General features: G+C 32.9%; 1 protein-coding gene across 1 annotated transcript in view; it reads left to right on the top strand.

The window, feature by feature from the left end:
- LOC136024845 (CCR4-NOT transcription complex subunit 7-like) overlaps positions 1-26742 on the top strand; it is a 43337-nt gene that overhangs the window by 15990 nt on the left and 605 nt on the right. Inside the window, exons 4-6 of the mRNA XM_065700343.1 lie at positions 1747-1908; positions 6231-6345; positions 16969-17109. Of these exons, the coding sequence (XP_065556415.1) occupies positions 1747-1908; positions 6231-6345; positions 16969-17109 (418 nt within the window). The remainder of the gene's footprint in view (positions 1-1746; positions 1909-6230; positions 6346-16968; positions 17110-26742) is intronic.

Raw genomic sequence — 26742 nt, 5'->3', positions numbered from 1 at the left:
GATTGCCACTGAAGACATGTTCAGAGGACATGTCGCTCAATTCCCTCCCCCTATCATAGTCCGTCTGTACTGCAGCGTTTCTTAGCTTATGCCTACATTATTGTTAATTGACGTAAGCAGCTGGTAACTGCTATTTGAATATACATTGGCTTGCCACTGAGGCAAAGTTCAGAGGATTGCCACTGAAGACATGTCGCTCAATTCCCTCCCCCCATCATAATCCGTCTGTACTGCAGCGTTTCTTAGCTTATGCCTACGTTATTGTTAATTGACGTAAGCAGCTGGTAACTGCTATTTGAATATACATTGGCTTGCCACTGAAGCAAAGTTCAGTGGATTGCCACTGAAGACATGTTCAGAGGACATGTCGCTCAACCATAATTCCGAAAGACCCCTCCCCCCATCATAATCCGTCTGTACTGCAGCGTTTCTTAGCTTATGCCTACCTTAATGTTAACCAACGTAAGCAGCTGGTAAATACTGTTTTTGAAACAATTATCTAATCTATGTCTATGTCTTTTCCAAAAAAGTGGTATTTTTGCAATAGCTGCTATTTGAATATACTTTGGTTTGCATTTGAAGCGAAACAGTAAAAAAGAAATCGAATGAAAAATAGTCCCGCTTAGTTTGATGTGTGCATGGCTCTGGTTCTTGAGGGGTGATTCTACGTGAGTAGCGGCAAAGACTTTTTAAAAAGTGCCCTAAGGTATGTCTGTTGCCTTGCCTCAAGGTGTGAAAAAACATCTCCCACATAAGAGAAAGCACTAACAACCCGTCACAATATCTTTTTTTAATTTTGTTTTCCTCCCAGACTTTTACTTTTTTTTTATCGCAAATTTTATCTTCTTAACTTATTTTTTGACGTTTTGATTTTTTACTACTATTTATATGTTGTCTGATTGTTTATTTTTATCAGTTGACGATGCCTTATTTATGTTTTTGGTCTGTATTTTAAATCTTTTCGGCAGTTTTCGTTTTTATAGCTCCCGAAAGTGGTGTTCTTCTGACGATGGTCGTTTTGTTAAATTGAAATTGAATTGGTTAATTTCTGTTTTCATCGATTAGCCCAAGTGTAATCTTGGATGAATTGTCAATCCTATAGTGTTGTTTGGATTCCCAAATTGACAATTTGCGGTCCCATAACATTATTAAAGGGTCTGTGAGAATGAATAAAAATTTCCAATTTGCTAGGAATAAGTTTATAAAAACGTAATCGTGAGAAAGTAAAAAAAGGAAAATGTATATACATGTGTTTGCTATTACAAATAAGCGATTGTAGCTAGGTAATTTTACCAGCAACTGAAATGGTGGTAAAAAATTGTAATTTTTGAGATTTTGAAAGTAGCAAATAATAAAAAGAAATTCAGTTTGTGATAGCTTGTGATTTTGGTGATTTTTCAGTTGAAAGGTTGGATTTTTTTTGTTCATATTATTTTTGTTGGTATATTTTATTCCCTGATCCTTCCTGGACATTGATCCTTCATGCTGCTTATAATTTAATTGAAAACAAAATGAATTTGATGCATTATTTTTTATTATCAACTTTAATAAAATTTAGTCATTTTGTATTTTAAGTTAAACATTTTATATAGTTTAGAAGTGAAATTATAGGTTTTTCTTTTATATTTTTGGTCTGTTTCCTTCTGTTCTGACTTGTATGCCGTAGATATTATAGGCCTGGAATTTAGTCCTAGTATATACTTGAATGGAATATTCCAGAAATCTCATGTTTTTCTCTCTGTTTAGTGAGGACATGTACGCCCAAGATAGTATAGACCTACTACAGAATTCTGGAATTCAGTTTCGACGGCATGAAGATGATGGAATAGATCCAAAAGACTTCGGTGAACTTCTTCTCACCTCCGGCGTAGTTTTAATGGATAATATCAAATGGCTCTCTTTTCACAGGTTTCTTTCTTCTTTTTTTTCTTTTTTTTTTTGCTTATGTTTACTACAAAATAATTTCGTAGACCCCTCACTCTCGTTCCTTTTTGTCTTTTGTTTAGAGGTATATTGTTTTTTTGCTTTGTTTTGTTTTTTTGTACAATATCAAATCCCTCTAATATCGTCTTTTTCTTTCTTTTTTTTTCTTTTGAAAATGATTTATGTGTAGTATAGCGAAAAATTCAACTGTTTATATTTATTTTTTCTGTCTTTGTGAAAAGTCTTTCCTTTGTAAATATAATATTTTTTCTGGGCTGTTTGTAATCTTTTATCTCTTCCGTTCTTTTCATATTGATTTTTTACTGAAAATGACATCTGTGTAATGAACAGTTTTGCATTTTGTTTGTGTTTGTTTTCTGTGTCTTGGTTAAGTTTTTTAGTTCGTTTTTTTTTTCTGGATCTAAATAGAAAATTAGGGCTCTGTTTGTAGTATTTTTCTCTGTTTTGGTTAAATCTTTTCCTCTTTTTATTTCTATTGTTTATTATGATCTTCGTTTTGTTTTCTATTTTTCTATTTTTTTTTTTTTTTTGTTCAGAATGATATCTGGTTAGTTAATCGAAAAATTCTGGTTTTGTCTGTATTTGTTTTCTCTTTTATTTATTTACAGTTTTCCTCTCTTTTGTTTGTGTCATTATATTCAGTAGACATTCATAAATAAAAACCACCAGAAAAGTAAGTCTGGAGGTAGTGGTTTAATTTTAATTATAATACTTAGTTATAACGTGAAACTTGTTTTGTCCGTCGTATATTTTATACTCCTTGTTTACATCTGTGCACCGAGGACGGTCGAGAAGAGGTTTCAGCCTCAATATCTATATTCTATAGATTCCTATTCTATATATATTATATAGATTTTATATAGATATTATATTCTATATTCAATATCTATGTTCTATAGATTTCTATTTTATATATTCTATTCTGTATTCAATATATTTATTCTATAGAGTTCTATTCTATAGATATTCTATTCTGTATTTTCTATTCAATATCTATATTCTATAGATTTCTCTTCTATATATATTCTATAGACGTTCTATTCTATAGTAAATATCCATATTCTATAGAATATCTAGCATGTATAGATAGATAGATAGATACATGTTTATTTACAACAAGAATTAAACCATTTAAACAAACAGAGCAAATGCCTAATGGCATACTTAAGCGCGTGGTATATCACCAAAAAAATAAAATAAACAGAAACAAAAGAAAAAACCGTCATTACTTCGGCTTAAACTAATTTGCGCTTCTTTCGGAAATCAAACTTCAACACTTACAACGGAAAATGTTATAAAAATAATAAATAAAATAATAAAATATTATGGGAAACTAGCAACATGATTTCTTAATAACTTCAGAAATTTGTTTCTATCCTTACCATTTCTCACAGCTATTGGGATTAAATTCCAAAATTTTGGACCAATGTGACGCAAACTAAATCCCGATCGCACCGTTGGCTTATTTTCAAAAGAGAAATCAGAACTATGAGATGTGGGTAATTGTGGAATTGTGAATTTGTCGGGAATAATCTTGGGAAATTTAGTGAAAGTTGTCCACAAACATAATTGTGGCAAATATTAGAAATGGCAACAAAATGATGTTGATGGACAGAGAAGAAACCAGAAGATCCATAAAGATGGCTAACTGAGGATCTATTATTAACATTAGACATTAATCTAAGGGCTTTATTTTGTAGAGTTTGAAGAGGTTTAAACGTTGAAGGAAAATAATATGGTTATATATGTCTATCTTTTCTTTTTCACTTGATGATATTATCCTCGTTTTTCTTCTTTATATATTTTTTTATTCTATTATCGCATTGCTCGCGCAAAAGACTAACGAAAGGACTAGAATTAGTACTATAAAGTGCAGCCACATTTAGTTTGGGATTGTGTATCAAAGAGTGGAAATTTAATGATCAGAAATATATTTTTATGGTTAGATCTTTTGAAATAAATGGCTATGATTGTGAAATACAGGATTCCATGATTGACGTAAATAAAGTGTAGAATAGGAATGTCGTGTGTGGGGCTGACATATAGTAACATAGGAATAGAATGAGAAAGAAAGGAATTGGAAGGAAATTAGTTTATATATATATGTATATATAGGATATATTTTTATTTTGTTAACTTATTTTATTATATTCATTTCACTTATTTATTTTTTATGTAGGACAACTGAACCCAAGAGAAAAAGAGAGATAACTGTCCTATATTTCCGTTTTAGAAAGTGTGCTTTCATTCTCTTGGAGTTTTTGTGTGACGTATTGCCCCATTTACAGTGAAGTTTTACTAATACCGAGATTTAGCTAACACTAATTTGATTAAATCAGAATTTTTTATAGAATTGTTCAGCCAATCAGAAAATTCCATCAAAATTTTTTGTCTGCTCAGATTAACGCTAGCTAAACCTTGGTATTAGTAAAATCTTATAGTGAACGGACCGCAATCCAGGAAAATAATGGTCTGACTTCCCTGGATATCAATACTCATCATTCCGCTATGAGGATTGAAGTAAATGCATCCCAAACTAATAACATTCAGGCTCAAGATCGGTAGTTTTGCTTACCCTCCTAAATAGGTATTACCCCCCAGGATTGAACGTATCATTTTTATATCTATTACGCATGCAATATTGCAGTAGGAATATTGCTAAATATAAAGCACCAAGTGTAATTAGTCTATTTACAAAAGACGATTTAAGTAGCTTCACAATGCCTAGAGTACAAATGAACAGCATAGACCATCAAACGTAACAAGACCAGTCCGATAAGCTAAGGTAAAGGGTATTGAAAAAATATCTAAAGTAATTATAAACGAAAATGAAGAACAAATATATACAGTCAGAGTACTTGCGTTAGCAAAAATTACAACGAGTCAAAAGTAAAAGGCTTAACTACTTCCCAATCTTATTCAATAGAGTCAGTCCAGAAGCGAGCATTAAGAATTATTTATGGTCAAGATAAACTCCCATATCACTTTCTTTTTAAGCATTTCCAGCTTATTATCCTATCAGAGAGAAGAACCCTCTTGTCTACCCGGTTTGGCAATAAAGCCATGACAAACCCCCGTTTCCAAGATATATTCCCCCCGCCCTTTCAACTTTTAAGATCCCGACATCAAAGACCCAACTCCCAGAAAGTCCCCACCCTTCAACCTCTCCCACTAATGCACGAGAGATACATGAAGAGTTTCATTCCTGCATATGTAAACATTATTAATCAGTGAATCTGTTGTATTGACTCAGTTTATTAGTTGATGATCGGTTTTTTAATGTCAAGTGTCTCTCTGACACTGTGCGTCTGTGTGTGTTTTCCCCTTTTTTTTTTATTTGAAAAGTTTTATCTGACTGTAATACCTGACGTAAAGCGCTAATTCTACGTCACGTGCTGTGAAAGTCGATTTAAAATAAAAGTCCCTCTCTCTCTCAAACGTGAAGAACAAAGAAAAGTTCAAAGAAAGTTAAAGTCCTCACAATCAATGGTCTCACCATGTCTCCATTAGTAACGAATTGTAACGTTCGTAATATTTAGGTAGATAAGTTAGGATAAGACAGCCTTGACAACTTTGTTAGCCATTTTTATTATTACTGTTATAGGCCACACAAGAAACGCAAGTTTATCCAAAGGGATAGTACTTTTGATTACAGTTTTTAAATAATTATAAAATAGATGAGGGACACATTTGAATGGGGGGGGGGCTGCAGGCCGACTCTCCTCCCGCAAACGATGAAAAGTTGTGTAATATTTGGAAAACAATGTAACAGTTCTCGGGCCAAAATTAAATTTATTCAGAGTTGCCCGCCTCCATCGAAAATGTACCTAGTATATAGGCAAATTGACCAATCAAAAGTCTTCTATGCTGCATTTGTTTTTAATTTGATCCTTCTAGCTGTCTAGGATGTTCCAGCTTATACGTCACGTGTCCTATCTTTATTGTGATATGACCTTAATGGGATAATTGATCCTCGAAGTGAGTCGAATAATCAATTTTTTTTTACCATGGGAGCCCAAAATTTTGTAGTAGACCCCCCTCCACAAAAAAAACCTAAAAAAAAAAATCTGGATTTATTCTTGATGGTAACCCAACCATATAATTTAGAAACGCCATCTGTCTTGATCAAACACTAGAAATTAGTCACGATGCGTGACTGTGTCACGAGGCCTATTATTCGTTCCTTTTTTTTCCTGTTGATATGGAAATAAATATACAAGATCTAGTATTTTATTTCAGTTCTTTTATGCTCTATTTCTTGTTCTTTATTTCATTTCTATTTTTAGTGGCTATGATTTTGGATATTTACTGAAAATATTGACTGACCAGAACCTTCCAGATGAAGAAAGTGAATTTTTTGAAATGTTGAGGATTTATTTCCCAGCCATTTATGATGTTAAGGTAATAAACTCTGTTAAATTACTAGTGAGATCAGTTTGATCATTTAGAAATTTAGGGGAAGGGGGATATATTGCCTATTTTTGCAATCTTAAAGCTTCATTTACGATCAGTTTGATCACAATCAACTTTTTTTGTAAAAACTGCGTTTCCTAGAGCTTTTTGATAATAAAGTATGTCCCTTGAGGTAATCCCCATTTTTGGTGTGTGTTTGGGGCGGAGGTCTAAATTTGGAATAATGCTACTCCTGGATTAAAGTTTTAATTTCGGTCACCTATTGAAAACACGACATAATGTTAAAGTGTATAAGTCGCTTTTTAGGAAATAAATCAATAAAATATTAAACATTTATAATTTGTTTACTGGTAAATTATTCAATTTACAACGTGGTCTAGATCCGTGATTCTCAACGTGAGGCGCATGCCCCACCGGTGGGGCATGGCAATATTTTGGTGGGTCATGGGACAGACGTGCACCCTTCAGCTGACCATACTTAATAGCCTTAACTTTGAAAAAACCTTTTCATGTGAACGATATCATATTTCAGATGTATATAAAGAGTAAAAAAAAATACATGATAATATTGCAATGATGTTATATCTTGTATAAAAAGTGTTGCATTCAGACAATATTTTTTATTACCGTAAAATTTCCGTAGAGGAAGACAAAAAAAATATATACCAAGGCGCCAATTCACAGAAATGTAGGAGGGGGGCAAGGATTTTTTTTCCATTTTTAATAAAAAAAATAACAGAACATGATAGAGCAAAAATACCTAAAACAGGCAGCTTTGCTGGTTGGAAAACTTGTCGATTAAGCTATCGAAATCCAGTTTCTCCTCTTTTTCAACGGCCCTGATCATGAGATTACTAAGTTTGGTATTTCCCATTGTCGACCGTAGATAATCCTTCACACGCCCTAATGCCGAGAAGAATCTTCAGTTACTGGCAGATGTCGCAGGTAAAGTAGGAACAAGTTTCATCAGTTTTAGCACTGCAGAATTGGCAATTGAGAGGTCGAACAAAATTTCGATGGGTCATAGTTTTTAAAGTGTCACATTTTGAAAGATACAACTTTACAAGAGAAACCTGGGATTTTACGGCATAGGCATCAAAATTAAGAATCCCTTGATAAAGACACATTATCCTTTTAACTTTCGAAAACTCAGGAAATTCAGAACTTGAAGGGTAGAAGGCTGGTAAAGCGTCAACCAGGGGCATATTTTGCTTGAAACGTCGGTCCATTTCGCTTGCAAAATGCTCTTTCAGCTCGAAGTACAGAAATTTACCAGCATCATATTGAACTGGCTGACTGATATTGCATTTACCGATTCTTGAATTTGATAAAGTCTTTGAGACGATTGGAAATGGCTGAACTTTTCATGTTCTGAGCACTGATTTTAGATTAAAGTCGCCCTGAAAAACAATTTACAATAACTAGAACTTTTTCCAATGTGTGCAAAGTTGAGACAAAAAAGGGGTCGGGTCAGTTTTTTCCGGCAGTCTTTGCTTCACACGCTGCCTCACCGTCAGAACTATCAGAGAATCCGACTAGCACAACAACAACACAATATAATCTGGCCTTCACCTTGGAAGTAGAACAGCATGTGTAAAGCCAGCGAGTTTGGACGATCCTCTCAAGCCCCAAGACGTTTTGTCAACTAATAAACTGGGATTCCATAAATAGTTCATGTTAAGTGTCACTGCATAATATAAATACGTAAAAGTATTTGCACCACAGGGAAAAATTCTGAAAGTTCCCTGATGTTTTTCAGGCAATCAGTCAAAACCAAGTGTAATCTGTGGGCGTGACAGTGGAAACAAAACAGCGTGAGGCACCTTCTCTCTAAGCTTTGCTTGAGCTCCGGTAGCTTTCCCACTCATAAGAAAAGCGCAGTCTCGTAACATTGGACAGCAAACAAAATCAAATCTACCGAAAACTTTACTATAGTTTCACAAATCGAGGTGGATAAGCTTTCGGTGTCTATTTGCATGTGATAGCAGCCGACTAGTTGCTTCACTACTTTTCTTTTTGATATGTGTCTGAGTAAATTCGATAATTGTTCTTTTCTTGAAACATCTTTTGTCTTGTCTACAAGAATAGCATAATAATTAGCTATTTTTTTGGAAATAAAGTCTTGCCGCAAGGCATTTCCTATCAGTGTAACTGCCTCGTTTTGTTTCTGATGAATGCAATAGAGACAATATCTACGCTGTAACTTGGCCTTCAGCTCTTTTTCTCCTTTAGATATTTCCTCCGTCAATTCAATGAAAATACTCCGGTTTGCGATTGTTTATGATTCGTCATGACCCCTCAAAGGAAGACTCTGGCGGCTGAGAAAGCAGATAGCACGAAACTTCACATGAACTCTATCTTCTTGAGATCTGGACCGACTTAAGCCATTCGCTACACATCTGGAAGTATCAGTACTATTTATCTTTTCTTGCACGCTGAAACACAAATCCTATGTCTTTTACTACTATCTACAGACCTTTTTTTTTCAATAGACCAGAAGTGTCTTATCACTTGCAAAATCCTGTCTCGACAAAAGTCCCTTTTCCAGTAGTTTCCCCAGCCCTTATAGCCCCATTATATAAATGGCAGCAAGCAAAACAAAACACAGAATCCAAGTTTTATGAGTATTCAATCCATTGGTAAGTCTTAAAGTAATGCGCACTGAACTTCCTGAAGCCAGATATCTTGAGAATAGGTTGAGCAGGTTGGTAGAGGCATGTCGTAGAGATACCTGAGAGACATGCTTGACTGCTGCTAGAAACTTCAATGGGTTCGGGAATGCAAACCACTTTTCATGTTGACCTGGGTCATTTATTGTTCCGCTTGTTCCTGAAAGATGGTCACAGGTAGGGGAAAACATATCCAGTAACCCGGTACTTTGAGCTCTGATATTATTGCCAGTTTCTTGCACTGAGTTTCTTCGTTTTTCTTCTAGATTTTCACCGCAAAAAAAAGTAAAAAGTTTTTGTTCACTTTTTACTCATCGTTTGGCTACGAATTCGCAACAACGAAAAAGATAAACTGACGGGCTGACACCTAGTTTTTGACTGAATCCTAGTCTGAGATCATGACAGCGGGTAAGACAGCGGAGAGTAATTGTTTTACACATTTTACAACAAGGTTGTCTTCTATCGGTTCATTTAGGATTCTCCAGGAAGAGGACAGAAGTAACATTTCAAAACAATGTCATTGAAAAGTATCATGAAAAGAGAAATCACCAATGCAACAGCACAAACACAAAAAAAAAAGAAAAAAAAAAAGAGAGACAGAAGGAGAAAAGGAAGACTGTTTTCCTAAATTAGTGATTAATATAGACCAGCACTTGAATGAGGCCTTAACCCTACTCATCCATACAATCACATAGGTCAAACAGCATAGCCATACACAATCAACCATAAAGAATAATCCATGGACAGGCAGTCATGTCGTCAATAAGTATAAGTCGTCATTTACCAAACAATAGAAAAAATAATATAGACAAATAATTCAGAGGCAACACCCAACATAAGGGCTCATCAGGAGAATACACTGGCCTATATAGGGTTTCGCCACTTTAATATCTGTACAAAGTACAGATATCTGTACAAAGTAACATAGTGTATCTATACAAATATGTATCTGTACAAAGTAACAGCAAGGAAAGTGACAGTGCTATTTAATGGCTCTGAAAAAAAACAAAACGCTGGGATGAGTAAAACAAGTGACTGGTCAGTCAGTCTCGCTAGTTTAATATAGCACATTGCTAAAATGCAAAATAGCTATTAAATAGATGTAATAACGCCTTTTTCCAAATCTACAGGGGCGTATCCCCCCTCCCTAATTGGCACCACTGTGGCCTTTTAAGCTTTCTTCATGTGAATACGCGTAAAATTTTGAATAACAAAATTCAAAATTACAAGGGGGACATGAGCATTTTAGGACTGCCCAGGTGGAGTATGGCCCAAAATTTTTGGGAAATACTGGTCTAGATAGTACTCACGCTTAATATAATTTTTTAGATTGAATTTGCAAAAAAAAAACAATAATTTTTTTGGCATGCATTTTTCTATTTTTTTATTAGTTTTATTTTGTTTTGCTGAAAGCTTGAATCCGGTACAAATCGCTTGTGGTACAGTTTAGAATATAAAATATTGCCTTATCCTACCTGATAAGCATTGTAGTATTTGGTTTGGTTCTTGGAATCGTTTTCATGTCTTCATAGTTTCATGTCAATTACATTTTCCCAAAATAACTCCAACCCATATACTAATTAATTTATGGTAGATGAGAGACTATGTGGGTTTTCCCAATTTGCCTTTTCTTTAAACCATGCTTCTTCCTTTCTTCCATTCGTCTTCCGCCTTTTTCCACCACCCAGAAATTTCTCCATTATTGTATGTTTCCTGGGCATCCTCCTTTCGTGCCAACTGAGTGGTGGCTGTTTACGTTCAAGCGCATTTCAATTTTATATGGTATCTGTTCAGGTAATAAATATATGCTCTTTCTGGTGCTATTCCGCTCTTTCTGATGACGACTTTCGGATACTTTATTTGATTATTTATTTTTCAAAATGGTATGTGTCTTAATTTTTTTCTATTATGATGCAAACTTGAACTCGGCGTATGTCGTGTGTGATACTGTTTTAGGATCGCACAAATATTAATATCTTTCAGAAATATTACCTAAGTAAGTAATGTGCCTAACCTAAGATAATGCTTATACTACCATACCTTATCCTATTACCTTATTTACTACTCCTAATTCTACTAACAACTTACTGCAGCCCCAAGTTTACCAACTCACCTGCGCACGCTCCTCCTACATCCCAGTCTATTCAAAGCTTCTCTCATTACACCCTCCCAAGAAGTTCCAGTTTCCTTTAAATCATTTCTTGCGACCCTCTTCTCACCTCACTCAGGGACAACCTGCTTTTTGTTTGACCCTAGATGTTTGGCTAACGAGGACGATCTTCGGCAATCTGTCATCATTCATCCGCAAAGTGTGTCCTAGTCATCTGTGTTGAAAATATTTTGTTAGTTTTACGTCAGTCGTCAGTATGTTAAAAATCATGGTAGGCTACCTTAATCTTAAATGTTTCTTACTTAGTCCTATCCAAGTAAGCAGTATAATTAAATATGTTTTGTTAGTTTTGTGTCAGTTGCAGTAAAAGCTTCCCAAACCAGCTCCAATTTATTGATTGATTAATTCTGACTAACAGGTATGATGGGTCTTTTTGATCTCAATGTGTTTTTTTCTCTGTGCCGTAAGCAAAGATTTCCATAGGTTTCTTTCCAAAAATCTCCTTTCATTTTATGTTATCTAGGCAGAATACACCATTCTTGTCAGATAATTAAATAAAAAAAACAAGTTTTTTTAACTGAAAGTAAGGAGCGACATTAAAACTTAAAACGAACAGAAATTACTCCGTATATGAAATGGGTTGTCCCCTCCGCAGTCCCTCGCTCTTTACGCTAAAGTTTGACTCTTTGCCACAATTCTACTTTTTAAAACAATTACAAACTTTAGCGTAAAGAGCCTGGGACTGCGGAGGGTACAACCCATTTCATATACGGAGTAATTTCTGTTCGTTTTAAGTTTTAATGTCGCTCCTTACTTTCAGTTAAAAAAACTTGTTTTTTTTATTTAATTTCTGAACGTTTTTGAGTTAATGCATGTTTGATTTTGGCTCTCCGCACATAAATTTGTTGAAATGAAATTAGTATATTCATTTTTTTTTTGGCTAAATGGCTTTCTCTTAGTTTTGATCAGACAATTTTGAGAAATAAGGGGTGGGGAAGGAGGCCTAGCTGCCCTCCAATTTTTCGGTTACTTAAAAAGGCTACTAGAACTTTTAATATTCAACGAACGTTTTTATTAGTAAAAAATATAAGTAACTTAAGAATTAACTTACGTAACAAACTTTTATATTCTTATATTTTTATTATGTGTACGAGGGGGTTTGTACCCTCGTTAATACCTCGCTCTTTACACTAAATCGTAAGTTTTGTCCCAATTCTTTAAGAATGACCCCTGAATCAAAAAGGCCGTAGAATAAATAGTTGAAATCACTAAAAATATTCTAGCATAAAGAGCGAGGTATTTATCTCCTCCTAAATACCTCGCTCTTTATGCTAAAGTATTTTTAAAACCCCTCATATGCGTAATAATCTCTGTTCGTTTTAAATTTCAATGCTATTCCTTACTTTCATTTGAAAAAACGTTTTCATGTTTATTTTTTCATTGTTTTTTTTTTATAGTAATGCCTGTTGACTTTTGGAAAAAAATGAGCATGGGAGGGGGCCTATTTGCCCTCCAATTTTTTTGGTCACTTAAAAAGGGCACTAGAACTTTTCATTTCCGTTAGAATGAGCCCTCTCGCGACATTCTAGGACCACTTGGTCGATAAGATGACCCCTGGGAAAAAAAACAAAAAAAAAACAAACAAACAAATAAACACGCACCCGTGATTTGTCTTCTGGCAAAAAATACAAAATTCCACATTTTTTAGATAGGAGCTTGAAATTTTTGCTAGAGTTCTCTGATATACCGAATGCGATGGTGTGATTTTCGTTAAGATTCTATGACTTTTAGGGGATGTTTCCCCCTTTTTTCCAAAATAGGGCAAATTTTCTCAGGCTCGTAACTTTTGATGACAAAGACTAAATTAATTGAAATTTATATATTTAGAATCAGCGTAAAAATTCAATTCTTTTGACGTATCTTTTAGCATCAAAATTCCGTTTTTTAGAGTTTCGTTTACTATTGAGCCGGGTCGCCCCTTACTACAGTTCCTTACCACGAACTGTTTAAAAAGAAAATAATTCGGTATTTTGGGGCTTCTGACATTATTACTCCTTTGCGGAAGTTAGGCTCAAAATTGAAAAAGGATTATATTTTTTCTCTGGGCCCCTTCCACCTCTTAGTTTGTTTATTTTCCCGTTAGTTTTCACCTGTTTTCGCTTTATAGTTGTGTTATCTCTTAGCAGTTCTTTCGTTAGTTGAGTTATGGTTGTGGTATATATGTTTTATCACTCGTATAGTTGTGTTATTTTCAAATTATACTCCATAATAGAGAGGCTCCGAACACCCAACATTGTATATTAAGCTCTTAATTTGACGTTTTTTTCTAACGTGACCAGATTCGTCCTGCGCCCTTTTCATTGAATTTTTTCCCCCATGGCATATTTCTCCAAGGAAAGATCCTCCCACATAGCCCCCTCTCTCAACCCTACCCCCAAAACCAAAGAAATCCCCCTGAAAACGTCTGTACACTTCCCAATAACCATTATTATATGTAAACACTGGTTGAAGTTTGTAACTTGCAACCCCTCCCCCAGGGACTGTGGGGGAGTAAGTCATCCCCAAAAACATAGTTACTAGGTTTTTTGACTATGCTTAACAAAATGGCTATATCAAAATTTTGATCTGTTGACTTTGGGAAAAAAATGAGCGTGGGAGGGGGCCTAGATGCCCTCCAATTTTTTTGGTCACTTAAAAAGGGCACTAGAACTTTTCATTTCCGTTAGAATGAGCCCTCTTGCGACATTCTAGGACCACTTGGTCGATACGATGACCCCTGGGAAAAAAAAAACAAAAACAAACAAATAAACACGCACCCGTGATTTGTCTTCTGGCAAAAAATGCAAAATTCCACATTTTTGTAGATAGGAGCTTAAAACTTCTACAGTAGGGTTCTCTGATACGCTGAACCTGATGGTGTCATTTTCGTTAAGATCTTACGGCTTTTAGGGGGTGTTTCTCCCTATTTTCCTAAATAAGGCAAATTTTCTCAGGCTCGTAACTTTTGATGGCTAAGACTAAACTTGATGAAACTTATATATTTAAAATCAGCATTAAGATGAGATTCTTTTGATGTAGCTATTGATATCAAAATTCAATTTTTTAGAGTTTTGGTTACTATTGAGCCGGATCGCTCCTTACTACAGTTCGTTACCACGAACTGTTTGATGAGGTTTGCCCATTTGCGCATGTCACATTTGAATTTTTGTGTAAAAAGATAAAAAAGCTTTGTGTAAAAAATGTGTAAAAAAGCTAGTTTATAAAGCTTTAAGTTATAAATATACCGTAACCATGCTTGAGAGAAGACATGAAGAAAGAAGTCATGGTGTTAAAAAAAATTTCGTATTCGTTTGATGAAATAGCTATCATAGCACTCAAAAATGGACGCTAATTACAGTCACAAAATGGTCACTTGTTAGCTACACTTACGAAATATGGCACAACTTTCAATTCACTTTTTAAATGCTCTTAGGAAATATGGTACAAAGCGAATCTGTTCGTACGGCACGTGACTGGTTCTAGTTTGTTGTAATGCCTATTATGTCTGCTGATTGATTAGAGTTCCTGTTAAGATCTATTATTTTGAGACCTGAGAGAGCTTCCTGATTTCTTGCAAATTTCATCTGGTTTATCCAAACCATTGGAATTCATCTTTCAAGGGTTGTTTTCTCAGTAGACCTAAGGTGTTTTCCTCTGACAAACAAGATTCTTAAAAAAAGATTGACAGTTAACTGTGGAACAACGAAGTTTATAAACTCAAGTCACGGCTGGGCAAAATCAACAGTCCAGATCCACATTCTTCCTTTTGAGCGTAGTTGTCGAATTTGCAATCTAGATTATGAACTTAAAATCTGGATTGTCAGTGGAACAGAATTTTCATAATCTGGATTATCAGTGTAATGGTAAATTCAAATTATGATTTTACAATTCGGTCTGTCAGTGGGAAAGGCCTCTTGTGATCGGTATGATCGGCTTGAAGTGAATATCTTCTGCATACCAGCAGTATGCTGGTCCTACTGCTGGAACACTCATTCCGAGGGAAAAAAATCGCGTTAATCATTCCAATTAAAGGTTTTTAACCCTCCCTTTCGAACGCTCCGTTATCCAGCTAATAAACTTGTATTGGCTTAATTTTTTCTTCGGTTGCTAATTGAAAATAATTCAGTTGGGTAGGATAATTTCCCTCATAGGACAATTTCACTCCCAGGAAAGGAGCTGACCTGTCGGTTAGGATAAGACTGAATCTTTGATTGCTAAGCAACATAAGGTCGTTCAGAATCCTCACATTGACCATCTGAAAAAGAAGAAAAACTGTGCGAAATGGCAAACAAATCTTTAAAAAAAAATTTCTCGGAATAGAATAGTTCCATGATCAGGTCACAGATTTCCGCAATAACCGGGGAGCTGTCAATGGATCAGCACCCAAATTGTATGCTTAGTTTCAAAGTATTCCTCCAAGTTAGGGGAGTATAGAAGTTAAACTATCCTCGCCTTCCATATTGATTTGAGATCCCTCACAGAGTTTTAACATTTAGGCCTAAAAATACACTATTTTCACTATTTCTTCTTATTCTCTTGCTATCATTTCAAAATGTAGCACTGATGGCACTGAAGATCTAATGCCACCATTCCACACATAAGGTGAGCCGGCCTGGCTCACCTTATGATTTAATTTGATTTAATTGATTTAATCTGGTAGGGTCAAGATCTTTTATTCGTCAATCTTACCATACCTAAAAATGGGAATTCGGCTGTGATAAACGTAGATTCTCCTGATGCCAAAAACCAGCTACAGTGTCAAGTGCCAGTGAAGTTGCAAATCCTCAAAAAAAGGTGATATTTAATGGTTTCAATATTGTTTTCAGTATATTAGTAGCAGCAAGACTTTGTATACTATGACGACTTCATTGCTATTAAAATACCCAAGAGCTAATTTGTTTCAACACGGAGCTATATACGTACAACCATTGGTGCGGGGTATCACTAAATTTAGCGATTTTTATTTGACTTTTGCAGTTCCGTGACAACGTTGGATATTTAGAATCTATTAGGAAAAATAAAAGTATTTTGCCTGGAAATTTTTTTTTAGGAAAACATCGTAATCAGGGACTCTAAGATGAAAAATTAGGTACAAGCTTTGTTGAAGTGCTTACGTAATTTATTCCTTGTATGGATTATTCATCAGCTTTCTGGAAAGTCAGCTAGTGACTCCTAAATCATGAAGATTCAGGTGATTTTAAATTTTCAGAGAGAATAGAATCATTTAACTTTCCTATAATTGTTATTATCAGTTTGCTTATTCTATATCCAACTAATATGTGATTATTAGACGATATTACGGGACAGATGGTCATCATCTATGCTATTTTGTGATGTGTATTATAAAAAACTGTATTATATAGCCGTTTTAGGTTGTAGTGAGAAGAAAAAGAAAAGAGAAAGAAAACAAAAAAAGAAAGACTATGGAAGAAAAGAAAAGAAAAAGAAGCAGAGATGAGAGATGATTATTATTATTATTTTTTTTTTGATGTGTATTGTATAGAAAACCGTGTTGTATTACTGTGTTAAGTTATAATGAGAAAAAAAAGAGAAAGGAAAGGAAAAAAAGAAAGCAAAAGGAAGAATGGGGAAAAATAAAATGAATAAAGTTCTATACATGTTTTTGATGTGGAAAGGAAGGGAGACTAACTCAGGTTCGCGATTTTTTGTTATTTTTTTTGTCGGGAAGGGGTGGGGAGTTGGTCTGTCTTACTGTATTGTGATTCGAATTATCGAATACTCTGTTTTCTGGCCTTGTTTGAAATTTTGCTATCTATATGTTCCTTCTTTCAGTATTTGATGAAAAGCTGTAAGAACTTAAAAGGGGGACTCCAGGAAGTGGCAGAGCAGTTGGAGCTAGAGCGTATTGGTCCTCAGCACCAAGCAGGCTCAGACTCGTTACTCACTGGAATGGCTTTTTTTAAAATGAGAGAGGCAAGTATTGTACTTTCCTTTTCCGCTTTCCTTCTACTTCTTTCTTTAATAATTCATCTCAGCTGATTGACGCCCGATGATAGTTTATTTTCGTTCAACCTATCTCTGTCTAACACTTTTTAAAGACGTCGCCTTGGGGCCTGTTCTTTCCAGATCTGTGTTCCTTCTATGCTGCTAACTTCAGAGTCTCAAAACACAAGTGAAGCAAAAAATTACAAAGTAATATGCTAATGCATTTAGTAATACTAACGCATAGATTAATGATAATCTATCATAGGTAGCGCAATAGCACTGCCCAAGTAAAGAACGATGTTGGCACCATGTGTGCCATGTGTGCATTATTTATTTTTTATACAAGGGTATTTTATATAGAAGGAGTTGTCGTAGAAACTTTGAAAAGGGCTCATTCGATTAAAAAATTGAAAGGACCAGTGCCTTTTTTAACAGTAGAAAATGATTGAAGGATATCCAATCCCTCTCCCACGCCCATCATTTCACCAAACACATCGAGTCAAAATTTTGAGATGGCCATTTTATTCAGCGTAGTTGAAAGATCCGAAAATTAGTTTTTTGAGGATGACCCCCCCCCCCTCCCAGCCCTCATGGTAAGGCTTGTAAGTTAAATCCTGGGGGTATAAAAGGGTTTTATAGAAAGGTTGGTCGTATAAGCTGCGGAGGGGGGCTCATTGGATTTTTAATAAGAATTTGTAGTGCCCTTTTTAAGAGTAACAGTGATCGGAAGGCATCTTATTCCCGAAATGCATCCAATTTAAATTTTAAGATGGCCATTTTATTCATAATAGTTCAAAGACCATATAACAAGGCTTTGGGGATGTAAACAAATATTCAAAAGTGATAGAAGGCCAATTAACTGGGAGTTTTACAATAAAATGTAAGGAAAGATCAGTGGGAGGTCGCACTTAGCAACAAGCTCCTTGGAATTTCAGGTTTCAACTTTCGGAGGCAGAGGCTACTTCGGGACAATCTGTGATTTCAGCGGAAGTACCTCAGCTTTGTTACAACTTCTATTAAGACTTTTCATATACGCCTCCTCTTGGCATACTCTCCTTACTCTCCATACTCTCCTCCCTCTTTGGCATACTCCTCATATACTCTCCTCTTGGCATGAAACGGTAAACTGATTCTACATCTTTTATTTTGGCAACTCAATTACTCTACTAGAAAGTATAGGAGACAGCAACCTTTCCACAATAGTCACTGTAGAACAGCCTTTTGCATAGTTCTTGCGAATGGCCAGGCTTAAAATACTTCATCGTTATACTCTGGACCTGTGAATGCTACTTCATGGTATCTTGCATTATGTAGCTCATTATTTGACTGCGATTTTGAGGCATACATGAATCTGATCATGTAGCCAACTTTCTGACCATTTGACCAACTTTTGTTCAGCAAAAGTTGTGTGTGATTCGGCGACACCGCCAAATCACCTTTTTTTTAACCAACAACTTTTTTTTTGAAATTGAGATCAACCAACTATTACTACACTAATTTTGTCAATTGCACTAGTTTTGCTTCAATAATAAACTAAAAAGAAAAACCTAAAGCTAGACTGCATTGGAGATAGATAACTATGAACTATTTGACTATGATTTTGAGGCATACATGAATCTGACCATGTAGCCAACTTTCTGACCTTTTGACCAAGTTTTGTTCAGCAAAAGTTGTGTGTGATTCGGCGACACCGCCGAATCACCTTTTTTTTAGCCAACAACTTTTTTTTTAAAATTGAGATCAACCAACTATTACTACACTAATTTTGTCAATTGTACTAGTTTTGCTTCAATAATAAACTAAAAACAAAACCTAAAGCTAGACTGCATTGGAGATAGGTAACTAAGAACTATTTGACTATGATTTTGAGGCATACATGAATCTGACCATGTAGCCAACTTTCTGACCTTTTGACCAAGTTTTGTTCAGCATAAGTTGTGTGTGATTCGGCGAAACCGCTTTAAAGAAATCGAAAAATATGAAATTCGGCAAAGGGAAACTGAAAAATACAGGCAGAGACGTCTCGTAGCAATTTCAAGCAGACTAGGGCTTCTAAAACTCTTTTCATTCGCGATCTATTTGCGATTCCGACTTTCCTGGCGACCCCATATAAATATAAAACAAAAAGATTAATAAATTTTGTTGATGATTTTTTGTTAGGTAATAATATACACATTCATACGAAAATATATAGTATTAGAATTCGTTTATAAACATACACATATCTAAAATTAAAAATTGCACAAAAATTATAAGATTGTATTTATCATAGTTACAAATATTGTATGCCTTATTTCTCATCAAAATTGTATTTTTTTATAACATAAAAAAGGGAATTCTGACCATCTTTGTTCACTCGAATATCTTCAAACACAGGCGTTGGGTGGTTTTAAATTATTAATTAATAATTATTAATTAATAATATTAATTCTTAATTATTAAACTAAGATTAAAGGGAAAAATTTACTGAGATGGGTTGTTTGATGCTACTGGACGTAAGACCTCTTAAACATTTTTTAGCTATGAAAATTATTAGGATTTAATTTGTGTTAAGGCTCAGAAAGTAACTTAACATAAAAATGTGGTGTTGAATGGTAGAAGATTTAGCGCTATATCAGCGATTGTGGGCAATTCAGTTTGAGTTCTTATCCAGGATTCAGTCTATGGCTTTTTTGGAAGTTTTAGTTTTAAGTCGAGTCACTCGAAAGCTGAGCAAATTCCTCTTTAGCTTTAAATGGCAGGTGATCAATCTAACTTAAGTCAATCCGAAACAGCTTTTGAATACAAGCTACCTTATTGGAATAAATATTTAAAATAAGATATTTGCAGAACTGGTTTCTAGCGCTTTTAAGAGGATCCGATACTTAAACCATCATTTTGTGAGCCTCAACGTCAACTGACCCATCTCAAAGACAAAGCGCCCATTAGCGAATTCTCCCACTTGTGATTGAAACCTATTAAGAATTTGTCATTTGATTATTAACTTTGATTGAATAGACAATGGATTTCTGTCGGCAAAGTTTTCAATCAAAGCGGGTTGCGCCACAGATAATTTGAAGAGCTGTCAATTGATCAAATGACATTTCTGTTTAGGTGATATTGAGGATTCTCCTAGAGGTATACTAGAATGTTTTTAGGGAGTTGAATTTTAAAAAGAAAGTTCGGCTCAATTTGATCGAAAAAGAATAAAATTTGTACTTTATAATGAAATAGGTTTCTCTAAAACTAAATATATCTATTTCCAGCAAAATAAAGAGAAGCTAAAAGGTTTCAGGGAAAGTAGATGTTGGCTTTTAGTTTTCTGCTGTTTATTCGTATCGCTCATCCAAGCTCTATAAGTTATGGCAATACCATGTAATCAATTCTAAATAATTTGCCAATATAAACTAAAAGAATTATAATGCACAAGATAGACTGACTCTTTATGGTATCGGATCCCCTTAAGTGATCTACAATAATCTTTGTAATAAAAGTTTTAGAATGATTTCTTTCGATTATAGAATTATGGACCATTTTGAACGATTTTTTTTTACTATTCCCAAAAGTCGATCCTTTTTTATATAAAGCTTTCAATTTTATTATTTGAAGTAAATATATTGATTTTTTTTTAATAGAAAGTTGAGATTGTTTAATTTTGTAAAGATATCTGACAGATAACACAACTTGGATGACTCTAAGTCATCTTGAAAAAAAAACAGCAATTTCACATTTTCTTTTGGTTAAAAATATGTCAATTTCGTCATTTAATAATAATAATCTCTTAAACTTTGATTTCTTGGCAACAATTTTACTTTTGCATGTAATAATAAAGTTGCGTCGGTTGAACCCGTATCCTTACAGAGATTAGGAAATAAACGGCCATTAAGGACATGGTTCTCGATAAAATTTATAATCTTAACAGCATCTTGAAGCACATCGTTTAACTTTGATGCTACCTTTTTGGCTGCAAGGGCCTCTTAGAGATACCTGGAGAATGAGCATGAGTTATGCAATATTTTAATTCAGCTGTCTAAGCTTAAAAATCATGCTCGATTAAGAGTTCTAAGCGGTCTTCCTGGATGCGTATGTACATATTTGATCTACCCTACCAATTGCTAAATGTTTGATTTTTTGTGTTGTATATATACGTTTATATGAAGTTTTCTTGTTAGTTTATTTTTATTTCTCTTTCGTTGTTTATTTACTCTGCACATTCTTCTGTTGTTGTATGGTGAGCTATAAATAAAATTCATTCATTCATTCATATTAAGCAGCTTGAAAAAAAATGATTTAAAACCAATAATTTTGCCCATCATTGCTCTTACATCATCTGAGAATATTCAACTGCAATTTTTCCATCCTAAACCTTCAGTATTTAAAATTTGTCGCCTATTCAATATATATTTTTTCCATGGTCTTTCATAGGACGAATGACATATGGACTTTCTTCCTCTGTGAATCTTTTTAAATGCACCTGACATAAACTAACAACTGTCAGTTTAGTAATAACAGTTGTTTCGTTCAACTGAATTTATAATTTTTGGGATTTCTTAAGTTCTTATAATAAGTTTTAATATTAGAAATTCTGTTCGAGACAGTGTCGTTTGATAAAGAAATTTTTTTTAGTTTTTAATCTTTTAAATTTTTTTAGTCTTTTTAAATGCACCTGACATAAATTAACAACTGTCAGTTTAGTAATAACAGTTGTTTCGTTCCACTGAATTTATAATTTTTGGGCTTTCTTTAGTTCTTATAATAAGTTTTAATATCAGAAATTCTGTTCGAGACAGTGTCGTTTGATAAAGAAATTTTTTTTAGTTTTTAATCTTTTAATTTTTTTTAATCGTTTTAAATGCACCTGACATAAACTAACAACTGTCAGTTTAGTAATAACAGTTGTTTCGTTCAACTGAATTTATAATTTTTGGGCTTTCTTTAGTTCTTATAATAAGTTTTAATATCAGAAATTCTGTTCGAGACAGTGTCGTTTGATAAAGAAATTTTTTTTTAGTTTTTAATCTTTTAATTTTTTTTAATCTTTTTAAATGCAACTTAAATAAACTAACAACTGTCAGTTTAGTAATAACAGTTGTTTCGTTCAACTGAATTTATAATTTTTGGGCTTTCTTAAGTTCTTATAATAAGTTTTAATATCAGAAATTCTGTTCGAGACAGTGTCGTTTGATAAAGAATTTTTTTTTAGTTTTTAATCTTTTAATGTTTTTTAATCTTTTTAAATGCACCTGACATAAACTAACAACTGTCAGTTTAGTAATAACAGTTGTTTCGTTCAACTGGATTTATAATTTTTGGGCTTTCTTAAGTTCTTATAATAAGTTTTAATATCAGAAATTCTGTTCGAGACAGTGTCGTTTGATAAAAATTTTTTTTTTAGTTTTTAATCTTTTAATTTTTTTTAATCTTTTTAAATGCACCTGACATAAACTAACAACTGTCAGTTTAGTAATAACAGTTGTTTCGTTCAACTGAATTTATAATTTTTGGGCTTTCTTAGGTTCTTATAATAAGTTTTAATATCAGAAATTCTGTTCGAGACAGTGTCGTTTGATAAAGAAATTTTTTTTAGTTTTTAATCTTTAAATTTTTTTAGTCTTTTTAAATGCACCTGACATAAATTAACAACTGTCAGTTTAGTAATAACAGTTGTTTCGTTCAACTGAATTTATAATTTTTGGGATTTCTTAAGTTCTTATAATAAGTTTTAATATTAGAAATTCTGTTCGAGACAGTGTCGTTTGATAAAGAAATTTTTTTTAGTTTTTAATCTTTAAATTTTTTTAGTCTTTTTAAATGCACCTGACATAAATTAACAACTGTCAGTTTAGTAATAACAGTTGTTTCGTTCAACTGAATTTATAATTTTTGGGATTTCTTAAGTTCTTATAATAAGTTTTAATATTAGAAATTCTGTTCGAGACAGTGTCGTTTGATAAAGAAATTTTTTTTAGTTTTTAATCTTTTAATTTTTTTTAATCTTTTTAAATGCACCTGACATAAACTAACAACTGTCAGTTTAGTAATAACAGTTGTTTCGTTCAACTGAATTTATAATTTTTGGGCTTTCTTTAGTTCCTATAATAAGTTTTAATATCAGAAATTCTGTTCGAGACAGTGTCGTTTGATAAAGAATTTTTTTTTAGTTTTTAATCTTTTAATTTTTTTTAATCTTTTTAAATGCAACTTACATAAACTAACAACTGTCAGTTTAGTAATAACAGTTGTTTCGTTCAACTGAATTTATAATTTTTGGGCTTTCTTAAGTTCTTATAATAAGTTTTAATATCAGAAATTCTGTTCGAGACAGTGTCGTTTGATAAAGAATTTTTTTTTAGTTTTTAATCTTTTAATGTTTTTTAATCTTTTTAAATGCACCTGACATAAACTAATAACTGTCAGTTTAGTAATAACAGTTGTTTCGTTCAACTGAATTTATAATTTTTGGGCTTTCGTAGGTTCTTATAATAAGTTTTAATATCAGAAATTCTGTTCGAGACAGTGTCGTTTGATAAAGAAATTTTTTTTTAGTTTTTAATCTTTTAATTTTTTAAATCTTTTTAAATGCACCTGACATAAACTAACAACTGTCAGTTTAGTAATAACAGTTGTTTCGTTCAACTGAATTTATAATTTTTGGGATTTCTTAAGTTCTTATAAAAGTTTTAATATTAGAAATTCTGTTCGAGACAGTGTCGTTTGATAAAGAAATTTTTTTTAGTTTTTAATCTTTTAATTTTTTTTAGTCTTTTTAAATGCACCTGACATAAATTAACAACTGTCAGTTTAGTAATAACAGTTATTTCGTTCCACTGAATTTATAATTTTTGGGCTTTCTTTAGTTCTTATAATAAGTTTTAATATCAGAAATTCTGTTCGAGACAGTGTCGTTTGATAAAGAAATTTTTTTTAGTTTTTAATCTTTTAATTTTTTTTAATCGTTTTAAATGCACCTGACATACACTAACAACTGTCAGTTTAGTAATAACAGTTGTTTCGTTCAACTGAATTTATAATTTTTGGGCTTTCTTTAGTTCTTATAATAAGTTTTAATATCAGAAATTCTGTTCGAGACAGTGTCGTTTGATAAAGAAATTTTTTTTAGTTTTTAATCTTTTAATTTTTTTAATCTTTTTAAATGCAACTTACATAAACTAACAACTGTCAGTTTAGTAATAACAGTTGTTTCGTTCAACTGAATTTATAATTTTTGGGCTTTCTTAATTTCTTATAATAAGTTTTAATATCAGAAATTCTGTTCGAGACAGTGTCGTTTGATAAAGAATTTTTTTTTAGTTTTTAATCTTTTAATGTTTTTTAATCTTTTTAAATGCACCTGACATAAACTAACAACTGTCAGTTTAGTAATAACAGTTGTTTTGTTCAACTGAATTTATAATTTTTGGGCTTTCTTAAGTTCTTATAATAAGTTTTAATATTAGAAATTCTGTTCGAGACAGTGTCGTTTGATAAAGAAATTTTTTTTAGTTTTTAATCTTTTATTTTTTTTTTAATCTTTTTAAATGCACCTGACATAAACTAACAACTGTCAGTTTAGTAATAACAGTTGTTTTGTTCAACTGAATTTATAATTTTTGGGCTTTCTTAAGTTCTTATAATAAGTTTTAATATCAGAAATTCTGTTCGAGACAGTGTCGTTTGATAAAGAAATTTTTTTTTGTTTTTAATCTTTTAATTTTTTTTAATCTTTTAAATGCACCTGACATAAACTAACAACTGTCAGTTTAGTAATAACATTTGTTTCGTTCAACTGAATTTATAATTTTTGGGCTTTCTTAAGTTCTTATAATAAGTTTAATATCAGAAATTCTGTTCGAGACAGTGTCGTTTGATGAAGAAATTTTTTTTAGTTTTTAATCTTTTAATTTTTTTTTTATCTTTTTAAATGCACCTGACATAAACTAACAACTGTCAGTTTAGTAATAACAGTTTCGTTCAACTGAATTTACAATTTTTTGGCTTTCTTTAGTTCTTATAATAAGTATTAATATCAGAAATTCTGTTCGAGACAGTGTCGTTTGATAAAGAAATTTTTTAAATATAATTGACTTATTTACTTCCATCTAGTATATCTATCATTTTGCTACAAATAGCAATAGGCAATACAAGATTTTCTCCAATAGTGAACGACATTTTAATTCTAGCAATACAGTATGAAACTTCATATGACACTAGTAAATAATTTTCATTAATGGTCTTAAATTTTTCAAAGAACTTTTTTTTGCTTTATTTAAAGATTTGTAAGGTCTTTCAAAATATTATTTTGGTTATTGACATACAAACATGCTTTGATTCAAGACGTGTTTTTAATTTTGAAGGTTTCATACTCTCTGGACCCAATAATTTATTGCAGATCAAACAAAAGGATTGTTCATTACCGTTATAATTTTAAAATGTTAAGCAAAAGTGAAGAAAAAACTCATCAAATTTTTTCCCCGTGTATTAGATGCTTGTTTTTCAATACTTTGTCCTGCCTGAGCAGAGTTTGAAGCATTGTTATCTGTGTCATTAAGATTCTTATTTAAGTTGAGCCATTTATCCTTGCTAAAAATTATTTTGATCCCAAAATCAAATAGATATATGAAATAACATATTGTATATAATATAGTGTAGAAAGAAAATATTCTTATGGTGAAACACTCCCCATTGACTTTAGTAGAAGACCAGCATTGCCAGAAGGTAGAAAAATTAAGTCAGAACCTTGAAAAGAAATTTTTACCTTTCCAATCGCAATCTCCGAGAACGATCGCAATCTTCCTTGACCTATTAGAAGAATTGACAACTAAAGGCCTTTAATTCGTCCTTTCCAGCCTTTCAAGGACATGGAGAGCTCGACTTTGTTATAAAACGTAAAAATTATTGCATTCAAAGGATGTATGGATGTCTGAAGAAAACTACTTTTTCCCAAAAAAGCAATTCATACCAAAAAATAAGCCAGATCACAATTAAACTAGCCAAAACTTAAGCCAGTGGATAGATTAAAAACGATTCCCACCAGTCACCATAAAAATAAGACAGTCTAGGGAGAAATAAGCCGATATGGTAACGCTGGGAAGATAGTCAATACTACACTAGCCCATTTTCACATTATAGCCAGTGTTACAGAATCATTGTCTCGCTGAACGCATGTGTGCGTATTCCAACCTTTTTACATTTATTTAAAATGGTATAATGACTTATTTTCCACCATGTATGTACCCTTCACTTCACTACTCTTCACTAGGATCCACTTGTGACTTTTTCTTTTTATTTCTTCTTTTGATTTTATTTTTTTCTTTTCGTACCACTATATTCTTCACTAGATTCACCTTGTAGCCTTTTTTTATTTCTAGTTTTTCACTTTGTTTTTGTTTTCTATTTTACTTCACTGTATTTTATGACTGGGCTCACCTTGTGGTCTTTTATGTTTCGTCATTTTTATTTTATTTTGTATTTTTCACTTCACCATGTTCTTCGCTAGACTCATCTTGTGACCTTCTTCATTTCTTGTTTGTCATTTCATTTTTTTATTTTTCGCTTCAATACAGTCTTCACTTACCTTGTACCCTTTTTTCTACTTCTTACTTTGATTTTATTTTGCTACAATCTTCACTGGGCTCACCTTGT

Source organism: Artemia franciscana, chromosome 3 (assembly GCF_032884065.1).
Source record: "Artemia franciscana chromosome 3, ASM3288406v1, whole genome shotgun sequence".
Taxonomy (NCBI): Eukaryota; Metazoa; Arthropoda; class Branchiopoda; order Anostraca; family Artemiidae; genus Artemia; species Artemia franciscana.
The sequence above is the reverse complement of the archived record's forward strand: the minus strand, read 5'-3'. Positions and strand labels throughout refer to the sequence as shown.